This window comes from Saccostrea echinata, unplaced genomic scaffold (genome assembly GCF_033153115.1).
Source record: "Saccostrea echinata isolate AGI-Se365-2 ecotype Australia unplaced genomic scaffold, CSIRO_AGI_Sech_v1 ptg000001l, whole genome shotgun sequence".
Taxonomy (NCBI): domain Eukaryota; kingdom Metazoa; phylum Mollusca; class Bivalvia; order Ostreida; family Ostreidae; genus Saccostrea; species Saccostrea echinata.
The window spans coordinates 22899965-22920417 of NW_026889750.1; the positions used below are offsets into that span (position 1 = coordinate 22899965).

A 20453-nucleotide genomic window follows, 5' to 3' on the forward strand; every position below is an offset into this window, starting at 1 on the left:
CAAGTTTTCGAATATGAATTAAAAAATTTTGAATTTAAATCACAAGGTTTATCAAATCAAGATACACAAGATCTGTATCAACAATGCAACTTTAGTCACCCCTTTTTGACTACACTCTGTAATTTGTATTTCTACTTTACGTTCTTGAGGTTTAAAGATCATCCACACAAAGGGGCCTGAGAGATAAGACGATTTCTTGTCTTATATAGATAATTTGTAAAATAGAACATACCCTCTCCCTAATTTATAGTCTTTTTCATCCAGGTAGAGTCTAAATTGAGTCTAACTCTGACGACATAAATATACTGTACATACTAGTTTATAATCACTATTAAAGTTGTCTTACAGTACTTAAAGTACAGAACTTTTGAGAGAAATCAAAGTTGTAACTACTATGATGGCGCGCTGACTTTATAAATACTCGAGGCCTGTGAAAGTTTTTCTTATTGCGCTAAAGAGCTGTTATTTTAGAGAAAGCTACGAGATATCTCAGGTTTGTGCACATTCCTTGATAAAACTTCAGGCTTTTTTTTTTATCTTTTTTTTTGACAATGACCATATTCTGTGGAGTTTGTAAATATCTCCAAATTCTAACATACCTTAGATTTTTGACAATGACCATATTCTGGGGAGTTTGTAAATGTCTCCAAATTCTAACATATTTTAGATAGGCTCTTGCACGATACTTTAACTGGTTACAGCATTGTCTATGATACAAATACTTCCTTGCAAACTTTATCCCTATCTGAGTTGCATCCTTGTTCCAAGGACTTGACATCAACAACTACGTGGAAAAACTTGTATTCAACAAGTATGTTGACTAGTTGTACTATTTCGGCCATGTAATTCTTGAGAAATAAATACTCTCAGATTTCCGCCATATATTTTTATCATAGAGGGGGGAAAAAATAAACACACGTGTTCTTGTGCATGAAATTATCATAATTCAGTGCTGAATGTTAAAGGAGCATTAACTTTAAAAGTGATGGCAACGAATTTTCTCCAAAATCTATCAATCGCATAGGAATGTAAATGTATATTAATGACCAATAGAAACATTTAGTTTGTACAATGTACATGTATTCCATTATCAATTGTTTACCCTTTTAAGAATGAATGACAATGATGTAGTAGCCTTTCCACAAATTCTGCATTTCATTTTTTTGTCACACAGAGAATTGCATGCAACAATAGATACCCCATGAAACATAAGTAACTTGCAATTGTTTGTAAGTTTGTTCTTGTATTGAGTATTCTGTTTGGTTCTACATAGTAATATTAAAATATATAATTCTAAACAATAAATAAATAACAATACTGAGAGATTTTTGGTCCACACAGCACTTTGCTAATCTATCCCTCTCTCTCTCTCTCTCTCTCATGATTTTTGTCTTACAACATCTTTGAGACATAGGTATCCTAAATAAAACCATGGATTTCCTGAACCTTTTGGAATGTACAACTGAAGTTCTATATTGGGCTTCAGCGCCTCCCTGCCTTTTTTACTATACAAAGAATACAACACTTGCTGGTCGGAATTCATTAATTTTTGGTCAAGAAAGTACAACACTGCTTTATGGTACAATTTTTCAAATTCAAGAATTATTTTTTCACTTCCAACAAACATGCCGCCACCAACCCAAACAATATTGTTTCTAAATATACTGAAAGGGTCTATACTCATTGAAATGTCATTAACTCGATTTACAGCTAATCTCTCTGGGTCAAAACCCGGTGGAATGTTCAATTCAAAAAACACTTTTCTATTTACAATATCTCTAAAATATCCTATATCTAACCAAACGTAATAAGGAGCGCGGAATATCTGTTTTCGCACTGTTTCGGCTACAACGGCATATTTGGCATGTTGCGCTGCGGTATATCCTGGATTTACTGTATTGGGGTGGTGCTTCGGATAACCAGGTTGGCTATAAATAGCTTTTATTTGGTCTAAAAGCTGAAAAGGCCATACCTCTGTACGATTTATCAAGTAAATCACTGTAGTATTTATAGAATCAGCTCTTAGTTTTAACATCAACTCTTTGAATTCTTTGGAGTCTGTGTACACCACCAGTGGATTAACAAGATATTTAAAAGAGTTGACCCAAGAAAAGTAGGTGTTCGTCGAGAAATGTAGTTTGCCTGTTGAACCTTTTTGAAATGTTCCAAGATTCCAATACGCTGTGACAACAGTAAGATTTGATGTATACTCGCTCGACTTTACATTTCCTGGCACAGAATTTTGAGAAAAATTCATAACGGAATTGAAGTTCATTGATGAAACTATCCTTTTCAAGACGCTTGACTCGTTCCATGCCTGTAAAGAAAAGAATTAATTAATATTAAATTAATAAGATTGTACTAGTATCAAATGTAGCAACTCTATTAAACTAGTAAAGAAAAACAGGGGCACATCACTCAATCTCCGACAAAAAATCCAATATACTACTACCCTCACCCCCTTTCCCCTCCTTCCACCCCGTGACATTAGACGCGATGAGTCTAATGAGAAATCGGTCTTCGATATACAAAAGAAGCAAGTAAATTAGTAATTTTGGTACGAGTATTTAGTTGAAGCTTTTTATTATAAGCATTCATTACCCAAGCATTAAAATACATTACACTGAACACCACCTGTAGCTTCATGACCAAAACAAGCAAAAAATTGTCTTCTACATGGGGTTTTTGCATTAATTTTACTTAATCGCAGCCTTGCAAATTACAGGTAAAATTAACTCAGTCTATAAGGATGTTTTACATATTGAATTTGAATAATTAAAACCTTGCTGTTATTTAGATGATAGGTTTTAAAGAAATCTTTATATACTATACATTACTTTGTAAAATTTTAACCCCTACATGTAGCTCAGTGTCCACTTTCTAGGTCGATCTTTACCTAAGTATACACTGCATGAGAATACTTACATAATGATTTGACTAATTATTACAGCCAGCTTTATTCTTGTAGAGAGAGAGAGGGGGGGGGGTTAAAACTTGTCCGTTATAGTCCTACATATATATATTGAAGTTTGATCCCCATCGTGGCCCTACACAAGGTTTGAACAGATCAGAAAAACACACTGTATATTTAGTTTTGTCTTTTCCGAGCCATTTCATGCTATTTTAAACATGCCTACCCTAACTTCATAATCGTTGACTATCACCATTTTGATAGGGACTTGGCATTTAATTTCAATTTCCATCACCCCAGGATTTTATCTGAAGTTCTGGAGGAGTTTTAACGAAAACAGACAGGCAGACGACGGACAATTATACATACACAGCAGCATAATTTATAGCATGGAAAGTAATGTCGTCTGCTAAGGCCAAACAAAAAATATGTGTGGTTCCGGTTACACCTCCAAAAAATTAGGGTAGGTAGGTAGTTTTTTTTGTTTTTGTTTTTTTTAACAAAATGATTTTCTTAATTTTTCTAAATAATACCTATCACTCCTTTGCAAGTGGCATTTAGATGTGGTATGATAATATACTAGTCAATATTGGTAGGGGACACCTACATGCTAGCTTGCTTTGGATTTAATACTATTAAACACTTACACTGTCTTTTGCAAGGAGGCTGTCATTGCTGAAACTAAATCTTAAACCGGAGCCATTGATAGAAATCTGGGAAAATTCCGGAAAAATATGAATATTGCCAAAAAAAAGTTAGGGTCGGGGGTATAAAATAGGGACTGTCGGGTAACCGGAACCACACATATTTTTTTTATTTGGCCTAATCATACAATATATTATGTTACAAATGTTTGCATAATAGTTATGAATTTTGTTCCGGAAACCGGAAATATTTATACACTTCTAAAAATGTTATTTTAAGCATTGAGTTCTTAAATTCTTTCGTATTTTTGGATGTCGTCTGTTGTATAACAGCACCTGGCCGTGCCAACAAATTGAATATCGCGCGTTGGCGCTATAATAATATGTCCGCACAGACAGGTGCTGTGATATGACCGACGATATCCAAAACTAAGAATTCTTATTCTTCATAAAAATTCTTCATAAATGTTAATTTCATTCATTACAAATTTAGCGCCATTTAGAACTGGTGTGTTTAATAGACGTGAGAGCCGTTTTCATATGGAAAGTTTTGCAAATGAATATTGCGAGGTAAAAATAAAGTAATTTTTAATAAGCGATTGTTACATTTTTACATCAATTTAATGGGGTAATTGTTTTTAATTCAATGGAACCAAAACAATATACACTTTGGTGTTCCTAGTGTTTTGAAGGCCTATACAAATGTATAGTTCCTATTACGTATTCTACCGTGAAGTGACAGAGTTTCGTGTGTGTTATAGGGGGTTGAATGTTGCACTAAATGTAAAATATATAGAGTTGGATAATTATAGGATGTATTCCAAGTGATGATTCAGATTCATAGAACAACTTGGTACCCAAAAGCATGGAACACAATCTAACTAAATGGAACAAGACACGATCGAATACGAACGTCAATGTTTCTTCCGGAAAAGCAGTACGAGGGCTGTTCGAAAAGTACGCGAGCCATGTCAACCTTCGTTATACTATTTTTAAGAAATTTAAAACGAGCAAATTATCATATATGTAAAAGCATTTATTTGGTTGATGTACATGAAGTTTTATTTCATGTGATTTAATGGAAATCAAGTTACTTAATTTTAAAATCAACATCAGTTTTGTAACCACGGAGCACACTTAACAACATTGTATCGTCAAAAATAAAAAAGCGTCATGAGTTTCTCAAAAAACCATACTCTCCCTATATACATTTCTACATTTCACTCATTAAAACTGTTTCTATATCATGTGACATCTGTTTTGCAGATAATCCGTTTCCTCACATTCAGTACAACCTCTGCCATTTACACACAAATGTACGACCCGGTTTTGACATATTTCCTGCTTCCTGAAGGATTTTCCTCCCGAGTTCCCGAGTACAATACAAAATTGTATATTTATAGTTTATGCTCTGTGAAGTTCTACAACTTTTTTTTTGGGGGGGGGGGGGGGCAACGATGCAAAATATTGTCACACTTTGGGATATATTTACTCGGCATGTCTAAGATTTTGTGTGTGTGTGTGCTTTAACAGAGACATGACTACAGACGTTATTTACTGTATTGTTTGTACAATACTAAGGCTATACCTGCTCCGCTGTCCCATTTTTCGCAGTTTTAATTTCTGAATAAGTTTGAAAGATTTATCAAGATAATCTTAAAAATTTCAATACATCATTCGAATTTATTCTTTGATCAAGTTCTTTGCGTCATACGACACATCAGATTACATACAGTAATAACTAAACATATATACAATATTATAAAATATAACAATATGAGAGTGAGCATAATCATTAAATAGCAAGTAAACTATGCAGGACGTGTTTTCTAACAGGCAACTGTAATTATAAAACACTAAAAATTTACAAATGTTTCATTCTTCTAATGGAAGCTTGATATAAATATTTTCCAAGGTTACAAAGTTCCTTTATATACTGTACACTTAGAAGTTGAATTAATTTCCAAACACTGGATTTCTTATAATAATACTTTTTCAAATACTTCGATCTAAGGTCATGATAAAAAAGGACATTGTAAAATAAAATGAAATTCGTCTTCGATAGCATTCAAAGAGCACATTTTACATAATCTGTTTTTTTTTTTTTTTTCTAATTTCATTCACATATCTACCAGTTTCAACATTAAGATTATGGGCAGATAGTCTAATTCTAGCAATTTTTTTTTTGTACATATAATTAATAAGTTTACGCAAGTAATATTGTACACCAAAATTATCAACCAAATGTTGGTATAGCGGGCTTCGGGCATTGTTACAAATATTAGAAAGCATAGTATGGTTATTCAGCTCAAGGAATCTTTGTTTTACTAACATATAAGTCTGCATTAAATATATAGTATAGAAAGCCACAGCTGTCTTAAGGGTACAAAATATGCATCATAGTGTCAATTGTACATAACATGAAGTCTATTCTTTATATCATTAAGTCCACTTTATGTATTATGTAGTACAAAAGCTTTGATATGCTGTCAAATTCAAATACTACAAAGTCGGATGCCTATAACATTAAGTCTATCTTTTATATCATTAAGTCCACCTTATATATTATATAATCTATCCCGTGTATAATTAAGACCACTTTCTATATTATGTCTATGGAACACAATATGCTGTCATAAGGGTAAAAAATATGCATCATATTGTCAATTTTACTAATATTCAATATATCCTTTATATTATTAAGTCCACTATATATAATATGTAGCCTATTCTTTATATCATTAAATTCACTTTATATAAAATGAAGTCTATCCTTTATATTATTAAGTCCACTATATATAATATGTAGTCTATTCTTTATAACATTAAATCTACTTTATGATATGTAGTGTATTCTTTATATCATTAGGTCCACTTTATATAATATGTAGTGTATTCTTTATATCATTAAGTCCACTTTATATAATATGTAGTCTATTCTTTATGTCATTAAGTCCACTTTATATAATATGTAGTCTTCCCTTTATATCATTTAGTCCACTTTTTATATTATGTAGTACGGAAGCTTTACTTTGTTCTATAAAGTCGGATGCATATGCAGTCAAAATACTAGACTGAAGCTAGCAGCCAATAAAAGCAGCCACTAAGAAATTCATCAAAGGACTGAGAGTACTTAGACGCAATTATGTTTTTATACTTTATTTTAGACAATTAATAATTAATACTTAGACAATAAATGGAACACTTAATTACTTAATAAGACAAATACTCGAAGGCAGTACGGTTTTGAAATAAAAAATTTAAAAAAAAAATCACCAAAGTCAGTTATTAAAAGCATTTTAAGTGGCGCATCGTGCTATAGTTTACCGATCTTAGATTAGGACTTTAGGGGTAGATCGAGTCGTACTTTGTTTGAGAGGCCGTTTTTAAGTATTTATTTCTTTGCAAACACCAAAACAAACCAACATAAAAGACTGATCAAAGGGATTATTCCTTTTCAGTTTTTGGAGGGGTCTTTAAAACCAGACGGGGCCAATATTCTGATAGAAATTCTATTCTTTTTCTTGTTCATTTTCCCAGAAAATTTAAATTTCGCTTATGACCCCTTTTCCTTGAAGTGCGCATAAAAACACAATTATTGTGGCAGAGTGGGTCGGGGGGCTATAGGGTTATCAATTCCCGCTTTTCAGTTGAAACTGTAGGGTTTCCACCAATTGTTGTTTCAAGCACCTTTTTCTCCACCGTTTTGAATGATGTAACAAACCAACACTAGTAAGGATAAGGGATCATAGGAAGTATCCCTTGTCACATTTTAAAGAGTCTTTGAGGCTGGACGGGGACAACTGAACATTGTCACATTAACATTGCATAGGGAGATGAGGTTGCTCATTTACTCAGGTGACCTATTGCTATCTGTTTTCGTCTGTTGTCGTCGTGTGTTACATTTAAACACATTAAACTTCTTCTCTGTGACCTCTGTATCAAGTTTAATCAATTTATGGGTAAAAGGAGAACAAAAGTTGTGAATTTCATGTTCCTGGCTCTTTGGAGCCTAAGGGGTGGGGTTCAAACCATCAAAATTAATGTAACTTTTAAAAGTCATCTTTATTCCTGGATATCAAGCAGTCAGACCTTTTGCATTTAGAAAAAAATATAAAGAACAGTTATCACCCTCAAAGTCAAAGCAAACAATACAAATGTTAGCAGAGCCAACATGGACATCTGAAAACAGTGGTGGGATCAGGTGCCATGGATGAGTGGGCATCCTCAGTCGATCGGTCACACCCGCCGTGTGCTCTTTGTCATGGTCGGGTAACCGGAGAAATCAGAAGGCAATACAGCGTGGATATAATGGACTTAACGAGAGATTGTAGATGTAAACAAAATCATTGTTTCAACCTTAGAATTTGCAAAATAATGTCTATTAACGAGATTCTCTACATCCTTGAATCATCAACTTATTTGTCATTAGCTTGCCTCTTTTATGAATTCCAATACGCACTGATACCTCAAAAACAAATTGTGAAATTCGTTGCCCTTAGATTAGGAGTTTTAGTTTTTTTCTCATAGCTGTATATTTAGGAGACAAACGAAGTGCACAGAAATGATAAGCAAGAGTGTCTCTTCCAAAAATGTGAATCAAGGCCTCTTGTTCATGGAATATTGTGTTAGGGTGGGGCTTTACTGGTCATACATGTATAGTGAAATTGCTTCAATTCTTTGCAAATCTTCTTCTCTGCTCCTGGATATTAAGCAGACAAACTAAGTGCCTGGTTATGAAAAGGAATAAGGAAGGGTGACTTTTTCCAGAATTTTGAAATTGGACAAATGGATCGTGTTCTGATCTGAGCACCGTTGATCTTGTAAGGAGAAGTTAGTTTCTTTTGTTGTTCACTTATGATAATTAATCCTTGTAAATACTGTAACTGAGAGATCAATTTAAATAAAAAATATTATAAAAGAATTTTAAATTTATACTAAAAAAGTAAAGGGTCATGGAATTAAGTCCACATTCATTTATTTTTTAATACAAGAGTTTTGTTAGCTGCAATAATGTAGCCCTCTCTCTTTTTTGGGGGAGAGGGTTACAACTCCTTAGGATCTCCGTAATGGTGCAAGTGAGGGAGTGATTCACTCCCGCACAGATTTCGGCTCAAATTGTCAGTAAATGGCTATTTTACTGACATTTCTTACCTGAACTCCAAAAATGTAGTTATGCAAGACATAAATCGATCCAAAAATATACAAAACAATTCATATATCGGTTATTTTTCGTGTCAACATCACAACTTGAATTTATCCGCCATGTTTACTGACCTTGATCGATCTTATTTTGGGACAGCCTATGAGAATTCGGATTCTAGGGAGCGGATCTCTTTAGGAATTCCATTATTTTAAGCATAGATATCGCTGTTTAAGAAAAAAATATCACATGGAATGGTTTTATTTATCGATGTTTTAGTGATACCTAATAATACAATCATTTATCAACACCAACATTTCCTTTATCAAGTTATTCTAAATTTCAAGAGCAAGTCTCAGTACATCACGCGAGAACTGTCATGGCTGCTGAGAACGACTGTAAACACGCATATTTATTTTACCTGGTTTTTCGCGTTTAAAGGGCTATGTTGTTAACAGTGAATAAAAAATTTAGTCATTAGAAGTAAGTTGAATGTAAAATCTGTTTATTTTGCCTCCAGTCGCCCGTATTTAAAAATATATTTGCACCATTACGGAGATGCTGTGGAATTGTAGCCTTTTCCAGAAAATATAAGATTAAAATAAAGTGCCCCGCCACAGCATGATACGCCCGTCAAATATTCTTCAATTATCATTAACAGTTTAGAGTGCAAGAAAATCATGTCAACCTTGATACAAGGATTTCCTTTTTTTTCCATTCCTTATAATATTATAATATTTTTTCATACATCTCCTGTGGTGTAGACATTAATTATAACAAGTATTACATTATAGATCCTCAACTGGTTGTGTATGCCCATCTTCAGCCCCTCCCCCCCCCCCCCCCACACACACACATCTTTCATATTTGTGAGACATTTGTTAGTTGATATTTTCAAAAGATTAAATAACAATAATTAAAAATATCATATTAAACAATATCAATTTAGTCTTAACAATTACCAAATTAATTTTAAAAATAAAAAGCTGGCCATCAAATGACATAATTATGCTATAAACTGACCAGCAGTTCTTCTGTCTACAGGATACAGATAAGAGCTGCTTGATCAGAGATGCTCTATCATTAAATGATTGAGACAGCTAGCCTTCCTACATTGAACTCATTAATTAATCTTTAACTGGATGCATGTCCACTCATTATCCCAAGGGATGAATGGATCTGCACCATCAGCTTTGCGGTGCAATAAAAATGCATATTTATGTCATTCTGAAATTTCTTAAATTTGAAAACAAAGATTTTTTAAAAATTTTTTTTACAAAGATTTATAAAAAGAAAAAAAAAACTTGTGTAATCTTGATGCAATATTTTTAATAAGGTTCCTGCATGACTCTTAGATTTGTAGGGACTATCTACCATAATTAAAACATTTTTTAAATACTTGATGATTATTTTTAGATTAAATGTCAGACTGGTTTTAAGCTGCAATTCATAGGAACAACAGGCATGCTGATTCCAATACTCCCCCCATCCCCGAGTATAATTAGTTTTAACTATCAAATTAGTTTATTATACAATATCAAATTAGTTTATTATACAATATCTAATTAGTTTTAATTACTTTTCATCAAATTCATTTCAAAAGTTAGGCTAGCCAAGATCTATTAAATCCAACATGGTTGATTCTTTTGCCCAGCTCCCAAGAGATATAGATAACACCTGCTTGATCAGAGATGCTCTACCAGTTAGCAGTTAGCAAACTCATTAATTTCTCCCTAATTTGACAAGCAATTTTCTGTTATCAAAATTCTCCTTGACCAGTGCTTGATAATTACACCCCTGGGAGAGTTGGAATTTCTCTTATAACATTACATTTGTTATAGATTGCTGTAAAGTATATAATGAAAAAAATAAGTATTTTCTTGATTTAAAATTTCTGTAATAAGATATTGCAACACTCTTACATTTTTTTGGATTGTGTAATTTAATAGTAAAAAGACGATTTTTTTTTTAAATTTCACTTAATTTCAAGGTCAAAGTGACCTTGAAATACGTCGCGACACACCTTCTACCTAAGATGCATAAATTGGCCAAGTTTGATGATTCTAAGTCTAATAGTTTTCTAGTTATGAGCCGGACAGGATTTTTCCATATTTGGCCATAGCATCTTAATTAAAGGTCAGAGCGACCTACTTTTAGTGCGCGACACACCTTCTACCCAAGAAGTATCAGCTGACAAAGTTTGATAATCCTAGGCCTAATAGTATTAAAGATATGAGCCGGACACGAGAAAAGCTAACAGACGGACGGACGGACATGAACGCTCTAACATAATACGCCCCGTCTAAAGACGGGCGTATAAAAATCGGAGAGGGCTACATTATTGCAGCTAGAGTTTTGTTTGTAAGAATTACTTGTATATGGCTGACGCACATGCTGTTTTCATCTGCATAACTTTGATTACCGAATTGACCAAATCCCCGTGCACATTTACAATATCCCCCCTCTCAAAATGAGGAACAACTATCAAAGTTCAATGTTATAAAATTTTGTGTAAGACTTTAATTAAAAAAAAAATACTACAGGACTTTGCAGTGGGGGAAGTTGCAACAAAAGACATCGTAGTGGCAGACCAAAATGTACGACAGCTCGTCAGGAGCATGAATTTACTCTTGGGAAAATACATTCGGCCATGTCTGCCGAAGTCTTGAATAGGAAATATAGGAATGATCATGGGTTGTAAATATCCTCTCAGACTGTGGGAATGTGGTGGTTTACTACATGTGATCAATCATGATTGTGTGATGTATTTTGCATAGAGTGACAAATACAATTTCAAATTAGGCACTGGCAAGTACCAACAATTAAAGACATCTACTTTACAATCCGTAACTGAATACTACTCTTACCATTTTGTTGATCAATGATCATTCTTTTTCTCTTGCTTTTGGGCATCGTCGCAAACCACGGTCAAAATGTACGATCCTCTCCCATTCTGGCCGTGGTTGAATAATAGAATATTTCGTACCTCATTAAAAAATTGACCAATGCGAGTAAAGCAAAGTCGGAAAATGTACTTTGACGCGACCTTTCAACACCCAATCGTAGTTTACGAAACATTTCTTTTACTGTTGATGTCAATTGTTGATATCAATTTCCATGGAAACAAATACTGTCATTGGCTGAACATGACATCACACCAAAGAGGCGTAAATATTCAACATTACGACACTTTTTGTGATCAAGCAGCCACGGGTAGGAGAGAGCTGTGTGCAGATTCCGGACCGTGGCTTGAGACGATGGCTCTTGGGCAACATATCTTCATTTTTTCTGTTTACCTTGATTTATTTTACACTTCTATAGATGCTTCAAATTGTTGAATTATACTCAAGCGACCGTTAAGGCCCTTGGACCTCTCGTCTTTGTAATATGCATAAAAGCATGACTGAAGTAGAGTTGAAGACCTATATGACTATCACTTCAGGATCTCAGATTGGCCTTTAGGAAGTGTAGCTTTAGGTTACAGGCATATTTCATTCTCCCTAATGTCCTTAAGCCATGTTCATGTGGCTAATGATGGATGAAAAATGCATGCTGGAAAAATTTCCTCCACTCTTGGCACCACTTGGTGGTACCACTACAGCCCCATTCTGAAAGCGGGAAATGATAGCACAAGGGACCATCTACCTTGTCCCAGTAATAATTAAAAACACACTTCAAAGATAATGGGTATAACAGCTGCTTGAAATATGTACCCTGCCCTTGGCACCACTTGGTGGTACCACTACAGCCTAATACTACCATATATAATAGCCATATGGCCCCTTTACTTTGTACCAGTAATTCTTCGAAACACACTTCAATGAGAAGCTGGGTAATAGCTTACCTTCAAACCCTATATCAGTCTTCAATACTAAGAGTAAGCAAATTTCAGGTTAGTTAATTGATCCTGTCATGTTCCTGAGACCCGTCAAAGAGCTTAAAAGGTATTCTCCTTCAAGTACTTAACCTATTTACAACTGTTTGTTTGTTCTTAAGTGGTCAAAGATGATGAAAATTCTTTTTTATTTTTTCTGTTTTAAGAACACGATTTTCCTTATGCAGGTGATCTTAACTGCCTTCGAGTATTTGTCTTTTTTAAAATCCCTCATAGGCATTCTTCCATGTTCAAAATACACAAGATTGTTACATGCACTTTTTTAAAACACGTCTTCCAAAATATGGATATAATATGACAATAAGTAAAAATAGTTATGACAGAAGTCCATCGTATTTAAAAATCTTTCCAAATTTGGAAGTAAAAGGGCTATCTGAATCAGAACTTAAAGTGCCATGTTGAGTTTTATTATATAAGAAAAATAAAAAATCACAAATAAAAAAAAATATCTCAAATGCACGAAATCTGTAATTAAAAAAGAAAAAATTGAAGTGTTTTCAAACTACTTTATTTAAATAAAGTAAAAAATAAAACAGATTCTACTGTGTCTGCAGCCGAAGCCTACAAGTTGAACTTTAAATCTGACAAGGACTAAAACTGCTCTAGCTACGGTAAGTAAGAGTAATAATCTCTAATTCGATAATTGTAACAGTAAATTCTAATCACATTCAAAGTGCATTACCTGTACTGTAACGCGAGTCTCAAATCAAATTCGTATCTATGTAAATACATGTCTAGGGTCGTGATTCTGAAAATGAGTTTAAATCTCCACAAAATTGATTAAAATTGGTTTGTGCTTTTGGTACTGTGAACATTTATTTACTAATTAAAATTGATTTGTGCTTTTCATACTTATAACAGTGAATATTTATTTACTAAATGCTGAAAAAATCAAATGATCATCTTAACGTTTAAATTAAAAATCCATCGACTAAACCGCCTTTTTTCTGTTTTTTGGCAAAAGTTTTAATGCTGTTGACAATGCTTGTTTTTAACAAACATTTTCCAAAAGTAATTTAAAATAGCACTAGTAAACTAGATACAAGTAGATATCTGGGTTTTTTTTGTTTGTTTGTTTGTTTTGCTTGTTTGGGAGGGGGTTGCAAAAAATAATCTTACAGTCGAAACATGTTGCCTACACCTTATACTAGTATATTATACTCAATTTTCATTAGATTGTGTTCTTCATTACTTGGGCTAAATTCATATAATGTTACTTTTGAACTACAGAATTGCTACAAATGTCAATCCATCATTATAAGACACCTGACATTTGTCTGCTTTATTGATTCAAGATGTAAACAAGAATTTCAGCAGACGACAACACATATCACCCAAGCTGTGTGTGTTGTCCAAAAACCCAAGAGGTATAGAGAGTGTGGATGTTGTTTAACTATGTGCTTGCACATACAACATTGTCACTGCACTATTTTCTTGTTTAAAAAAACGTAGTATATATATAAAAGAACAAAATAAAGTATAAATAAATTCTATTATGACTAACTTAAAAATATTTCATGAACCAATTTCATCAGGAATTTATCTTAAACTTTAAAAAAAAATTAAAAACAAAACAAAAAAAATGTTTACTCGTAAATTTCTACTCTCAAGCGATGAGTAGGTGACCTTTTGTTTTCTTCTTCAGAATCAACTTTTATTTCCGCTTTTTATTTTTAGGGTCTTCCGTCTCCAACGGAAGACCCTTCTATTATTCTATTGTTTCTTTTTCACTATTATTAGGGTCTTCCGTCTCCAACGGAAGACCCTTCTATTATTGTATTGTTTCTTTTTCACTTTTATTATTATTATTATTATTCCACTTTTTCTTTACAATTTTTGTGCAGAAGATATCTCGCAAACGGTTCGATCGATTTTCATGAAATTTTCAGGGGTAATGCCTTTTGATCTGAAGATGATCCTTTTTTGTTCAAATCCTGAAAATTCACTTCCGGTCGGAAGTTATCGCCCTTTAATCGATTTTCAGATAAGCATTTTGTCGACACAAAAGCTAAAAAACGGCAAAAGCTAGAGCGCTGAAATTTTCAGCGATTATAGACGACATGTTGAAGTTTTGCACCTGGGTTTTCAAATTTTCCGGAAGTACCTAGTATGGAAGCTCGGTAGGGGTCGAAATTTAGGACATGAATCAGAAGTGAATTTTCGAGACATTTTTTATCATATCTCTAAAACTATAGAGATTTTCTGAAAACATATAGAATAGAAATTGTGTAGAATTACAAGATCTTTTATATGATACCAAAGAAAAAGGGCTGACTCATCACATTAGGGGCCGAGAGGGGCCGAAAGTCTTTAGTCAATAGCTCCTTAACGATCAAAATTTTTTAATGCATTACTGAAGCAAAAATGTTTAACTCAACAATTTACAACTATGTATTATAAAATTCACATCATATGTTACATAATAAGGGGCCATTAGGGGCCAGAATGCAAAATCTTTGACGTTTTATATTTCAAAAGTGGGAAATATTTTGATAAGCAATATTGAACAAAAGATGTTCAAAATAATGATCTAAACAATAGGCAACGTTTCATTTTTCTCTAAACGTCCCAATTAAGGAGTTAAAGGGCCGGCCCCTAAATACCTCTTTTGGTAATATCTCGGAAACTAAAAGGAATTTCTGAATGGTTGTTGAACAAAAAGTGTTCAAAATCATAAGAGCTTTAAAGTGATATGAAGAAAAAGGGGCTGGCCCCTCAAAATAAGGGCCGAGAGGGACCGAAAGTCTTTAATCAATAACTCGTTAACGATCAATATTTTGTGATGCATTACTGAAGCAAAAATGTTAATATTAACGATTTACAACTACATATTATGATATTTACATTATATGTTACATAATTAGGGATCATAAGGGGCCAAAATGCAAAATCTTTAACGCTATATATCTCAAAAAGTGTGAAATATTTTGATATGCAATACTGAACAAAAGATGTTCAAAATAATGTTCTGAACAATATGCAACCTTTTTTTTTTTTGCTTAACGTCCCCAATAAGGAGTTAAAGGGCCGGCCCCTAAATACTTCTTTTGCTAATATCTCGGAAACGAAAAAGAATTTCTGAATAGTTGTTGAACAAAAAATGTTCAAAATCATACGAGCTTTAAAGTGATATGAAGAAAAGGGGACTGGCCCCTCAAAATAGGGGCTGAGAGGGGCCGATAGTCTCTGATGAATAACTCTTTAATGCTCAACATTTTGTAATTCATTACAGAAGCAAACATGTTTATCTCAACAATTTACAGCTATATATTATAATATTCACATCATATGTTACATAATTATGGGCCACAAGGGGCCAGAATGACAAATCTTTGGTACTCTATATCCCAAAATTGGGAAATATTTTGATCAGCAGTGTTGAATAAAAGATGTTCAAAATAAGGTTTTAAACAATATGTAACCTTTTCATTTTTGCTAAACGGCCCCATTAAGGAGTTGAAGGGCCAGCCCCTAAATATTTCTTTTGCATATATCTCGAAAGCGAAAAAGAATTTCAGAATAGTTGTTGAACAAAAATGTTCAAAATCATGAGAGCTATAGGAAGATACCAAGAAAAAAGGACTGGCCCCTCAAAATAGGGGCCAGGACGGGCCCAATGTCTTTAATCTATAACTTTTTAATGATCAATATTTTAATACACACTACTGAAGCAAAATTTTGTCTTAATTTATTTTTATCATTATATTTGAACAAAAATCTCAGTCAAATTCTGACCTCATCTTATCAAAAATCGGACGGAAGACCCACTCGTTATTCTTTTTTCTTCTTACAAAATTTGTGCAGACGATTTCTCAGAGATAGCTCGTTCGATTTTATTCAAATTTTCATGGTAGATGCGTTGACATCTGAAGTTAATTCCGGCAATTTCATTAAGGGATATTTACTTCCGGTCGGAAGTTATCGCCCGTTTATCAAAATTTAGAGGACCTCCTTGTCTGCGATGGAACTGAAAAACGGCTTAAGCTAGAGTGCTGAAATTTTTAGTGATGATAGAGGACATAATGCCATTTTGCACCTGGGTTTAGATATTTTCCGGAAGTGCCTAGTATGGAAGCTCGGTAGGGGTCGAAATTTAGGACACGAATCATGAGTGAATTTTTGAGACATTTTGTATCATATCTTTTAAAGTATAATTATTTTGTAATAACGTATTGAACAATATTTGTGCAGAATGACAAGATCTTTAATATGATATCAAGAAAAAAGGGCTGACTTGTCATATTAGGGGCCGAGAGGGGCCAAAAGTATAAAATCAATAACTCTCTAACGATCAATATTTTGGTATACATTACTGAAGCAAAAATGTTTATCTCAACAATTTACAACCATATATTATGATATATACATCATATGTTACATAATTAGGGGCCATAAGGGGCCAGAATGCCAAATCTTTGGCACTCTATATCTCGAAAGTGGGAAATATTTTGAAAAGCAATATTGAATAAAAGATGTTCAAAATAATGTTCTAAACATTATGGAACCTTTCATTTTTTTCTAAACGTCCCCATTAAGGAGTTGAAGGGCCGGCCCCTAAATACTTCTTTTGCAAAAATCTCAGAAACGAAAAAGAATTTTTGACTAGTTGTTGAACAAAAAGTGTTCAAAATCATGAGAGCTTTAAGGTGATATGAAAAAAAGGGGCTGGCCCCTCAAAATAGGGGCTGAGAGGGGCCAAAAGTCTTTGAACAATAACTCTTTAACGATCAATATTTTGTAATCCATTACTGAAGCAAAAATGTTTATCTCAACAATTTACAACTATATATTATAATATTCATATCATATGTTACATAATTAGGGGCCATAAAGGGCCAGAATGCTAAATTTTTGACGCTTTATATCTCAAAAGTGGGAAATATTTTGATAAGCAATATTGAACAAAAGATGTTCAAAATAATGTTCTGAACAATATGCAATCTTTTATTTTTTGCTAAACGTCCCCATTAAGGAGTTGAAGGGCCAGCCCCTCAATATTTCTAACTTGAATATCTCAAAAACGAAGAAGAATTTGTAAATAGTTGTTGAACAAAAAATGTTCAAAATCATGAGAGCTTTGAAGTGCTATGAAGAAAAAGTGACTGGCCCCTTTAAATAGGGGCTGAGAGGGGCCAAAAGTCTTTAATCAATAACTCTTTAACGATTAATATTTTGTAATGCATTACTGAAGCAAAAATGTTTATCTCAACAATTTACACCTATATATTATGATATTCACATCATATGTTACATAACTAGGGGCCATAAGGGGCCAGAATGCAAAATCTTTCACGCTTTATATCTCAAAAGGGGGAAATATTTTGAGAAGCAATATTGAATAAAAGATGTTCAAAATAATGTTCTGAACAATATGTGACCTTTCAATTTTTGCTAAATATCCCCATTTAGGTGTTGAGGAACCAGCCCCTAAATGTTTCTTTTGAATATATCTCGGAATATATATCAACTCAATAGTTGTTGAAGAAAAAGTTTTTAAAATCACGAGAGGTCTAAGCTTATATAAAAAAGGGATTAAAAAAAAACCCAAATCTCTGTCAAATTCTTATCTCATCTGATCAAAAATCGGACGGAAGACCCACTCGTTGTTCGCAACGAGATCGCATCTAGTTATTATTATTTTTTTCTGTCCAAATTTTGTGCAGACGATTTCTCAGAGATGGTTGGATGGATTCACTTGAAATTTTCAGAGATGATGTATCATGATCTAAACCTAATACATTTTCTTTAATTTTTGGAAATTCACTTCCGGTCGGAAGTTATCGCCCTTTAATCGAATTTTTAGTGACCATTTTGTCTACACAAAAACTCAAAAATGACAAAAGCTAGAGTGCTGAAATTTTCAGTGATAATAGAGGACATGTTCTAGTTGTGCACCTCAGTTTTCAAATTTTCTGGAAGTGCCTAGTATGGAAGCTCGGTAGGGGTCAAAATTTAGGACATGAATCAAAGTGAATTTTCGAGACATTTTTCATCACATCTTCAAAACTATGAATATTTTCTTAAAACATATTGAACAGAAATTGTGTAGAATAATAAGATCTTTTTTATGATATCAAGAAAAAAGGGCTGACTTATCACATTAGGGGCCAAGAGGGGCCAAATGTCTTAAATCCATAACTCTTAAACGATCAATATTTTGTTATACATTACTAAAGCAAAAATGTTTATCTGAACAATCTACAACTATATATTATGATACAAATCTCATATGTTACATAATAAGGGGCCATAAGGGGCCAGAATGCTAAATCTTTGACGCTTTATATCTCGAAAGTGGGAAATATTTTGATAAGCAATATTGAATAAAAGATGTTCACAATAATGTTCTGAACAATATGTAACCTTTCAACTTTTGCTAAATGTCTCCATTAAGGAGTTGAAGGGCCGGCCCCTAAATAATTCTTTTGCATATATCTCGGAAACGAAAAAGAATTTCTGAATAGTTGTTGAACAAAAAGTGTAGTAGGGGCCAAGACGGGCCGAAAGTCTTTAATCTATAATCTTTAATGATCAATATTTTGTTATAGATTACTGAAGCAAAATTGTTCGTCTTAACAATATATTTATATCATTATATTTGAACGAAAGTTTCATTCAAATTCTTATCACATCTTATCAAAAATCGGACGGAAGACCCACTCGTTGCTCGCAACGAGATCGCATCTAGTTGTGGTTAACTATTCGTCTTTCATATTGTAAATAATAGGGAAAATGCTTGACAACAGAACTAACCATGAAAAAATAAAATAAATAAATAAAAGCTTGTTAAATGTAATGTTGCAAAGTGGCGCCTGGAATAAGAAATGTTGCTATTCCACCAAAGAGCACTATACATGGATATGTTTTTAAAAAATTAAAGCATTCAAAAGAGGTAAAATTTTACTTCTTTATTTTATTTACATGATACTATGTCACCATACTCATAATTTTGAGGGAATACTTCACATCTTCCATGCTTACGGTTTCAGTTTCAATGTTATTTTCTTGATTTCAATATCATGTCATATAGTATATATTTTCTGCAACATTACTACTTTTACATTTTTGTATAAAAAAAATCATTTTTTTTTTACATTGCATTACTATTAATTAACAATTTCGTAGGTAAGTAGGTAATGTAAATTACATTGTGTATAGTACAGGGCCATTCTTGAACACTATAATATCTTACGACTTCGTTGAAATAACTCTTCTTCAAATTTCCTCCAAATTACTAGTACATAAATATTTCATTTATTAGAAAATTCAATGCCGAAAATGATAGGCTTTAAAATGATTATTGTTTAGCTAGCACTTCTCCATCTTTTGTCTTGTTCACGGAATGACGCATTTAATTAATTAGTGAGACATGAAACAAAAAATTCAAGAAATCCATCGTCAAAATTATTTCAATAAATTTAAACCATATTAAAGTAAGCAAAATTTCTAAATTAAATTTGAATCAGTTGCCTACTCCAAAATTCAATACGTTTACACAATGTCTGGATCTGGTCGTGCAAATTTGTGCACGGTCTGCCATGTTGAAAGAATGCGTGACAAAACCCTGACCCACACCTAAAGGCACATGTAGAGTTATCATTAATGATGGGGATAACTTACTTGATATCGGTAAATTGTAAATATTCCAGATGCTAAACACAGCATAATGAACAGAAAAATGTCTCTTCTTTCCATGATCCAGGATTTCTTTTCATAGGGAAGTTTGCACTAGTCATATCGACCACGACTAAACTTTTTTTTTAGCCTGGGGGCACTTGTTACAGTTTTAAGGTCATATGCATGTGTACATGCTTTATTATTTTTATTTCAGTTCAAACTATTAGAATACGTTTGACTGAA

General features: G+C 33.1%; 1 protein-coding gene across 1 annotated transcript in view; it reads right to left on the reverse strand.

Annotated features, from left to right (window-relative positions):
• Positions 1 to 1096: 1096 nt before the first annotated feature.
• LOC133187433 (uncharacterized) overlaps positions 1097 to 20453 on the reverse strand; it is a 30754-nt gene continuing 11397 nt past the window's right edge. The window contains exon 2 of the mRNA XM_061322805.1: positions 1097 to 2317. Within this exon, the coding sequence (XP_061178789.1) occupies positions 1379 to 2317 (939 nt within the window). The 3' untranslated portion in view covers positions 1097 to 1378. The remainder of the gene's footprint in view (positions 2318 to 20453) is intronic.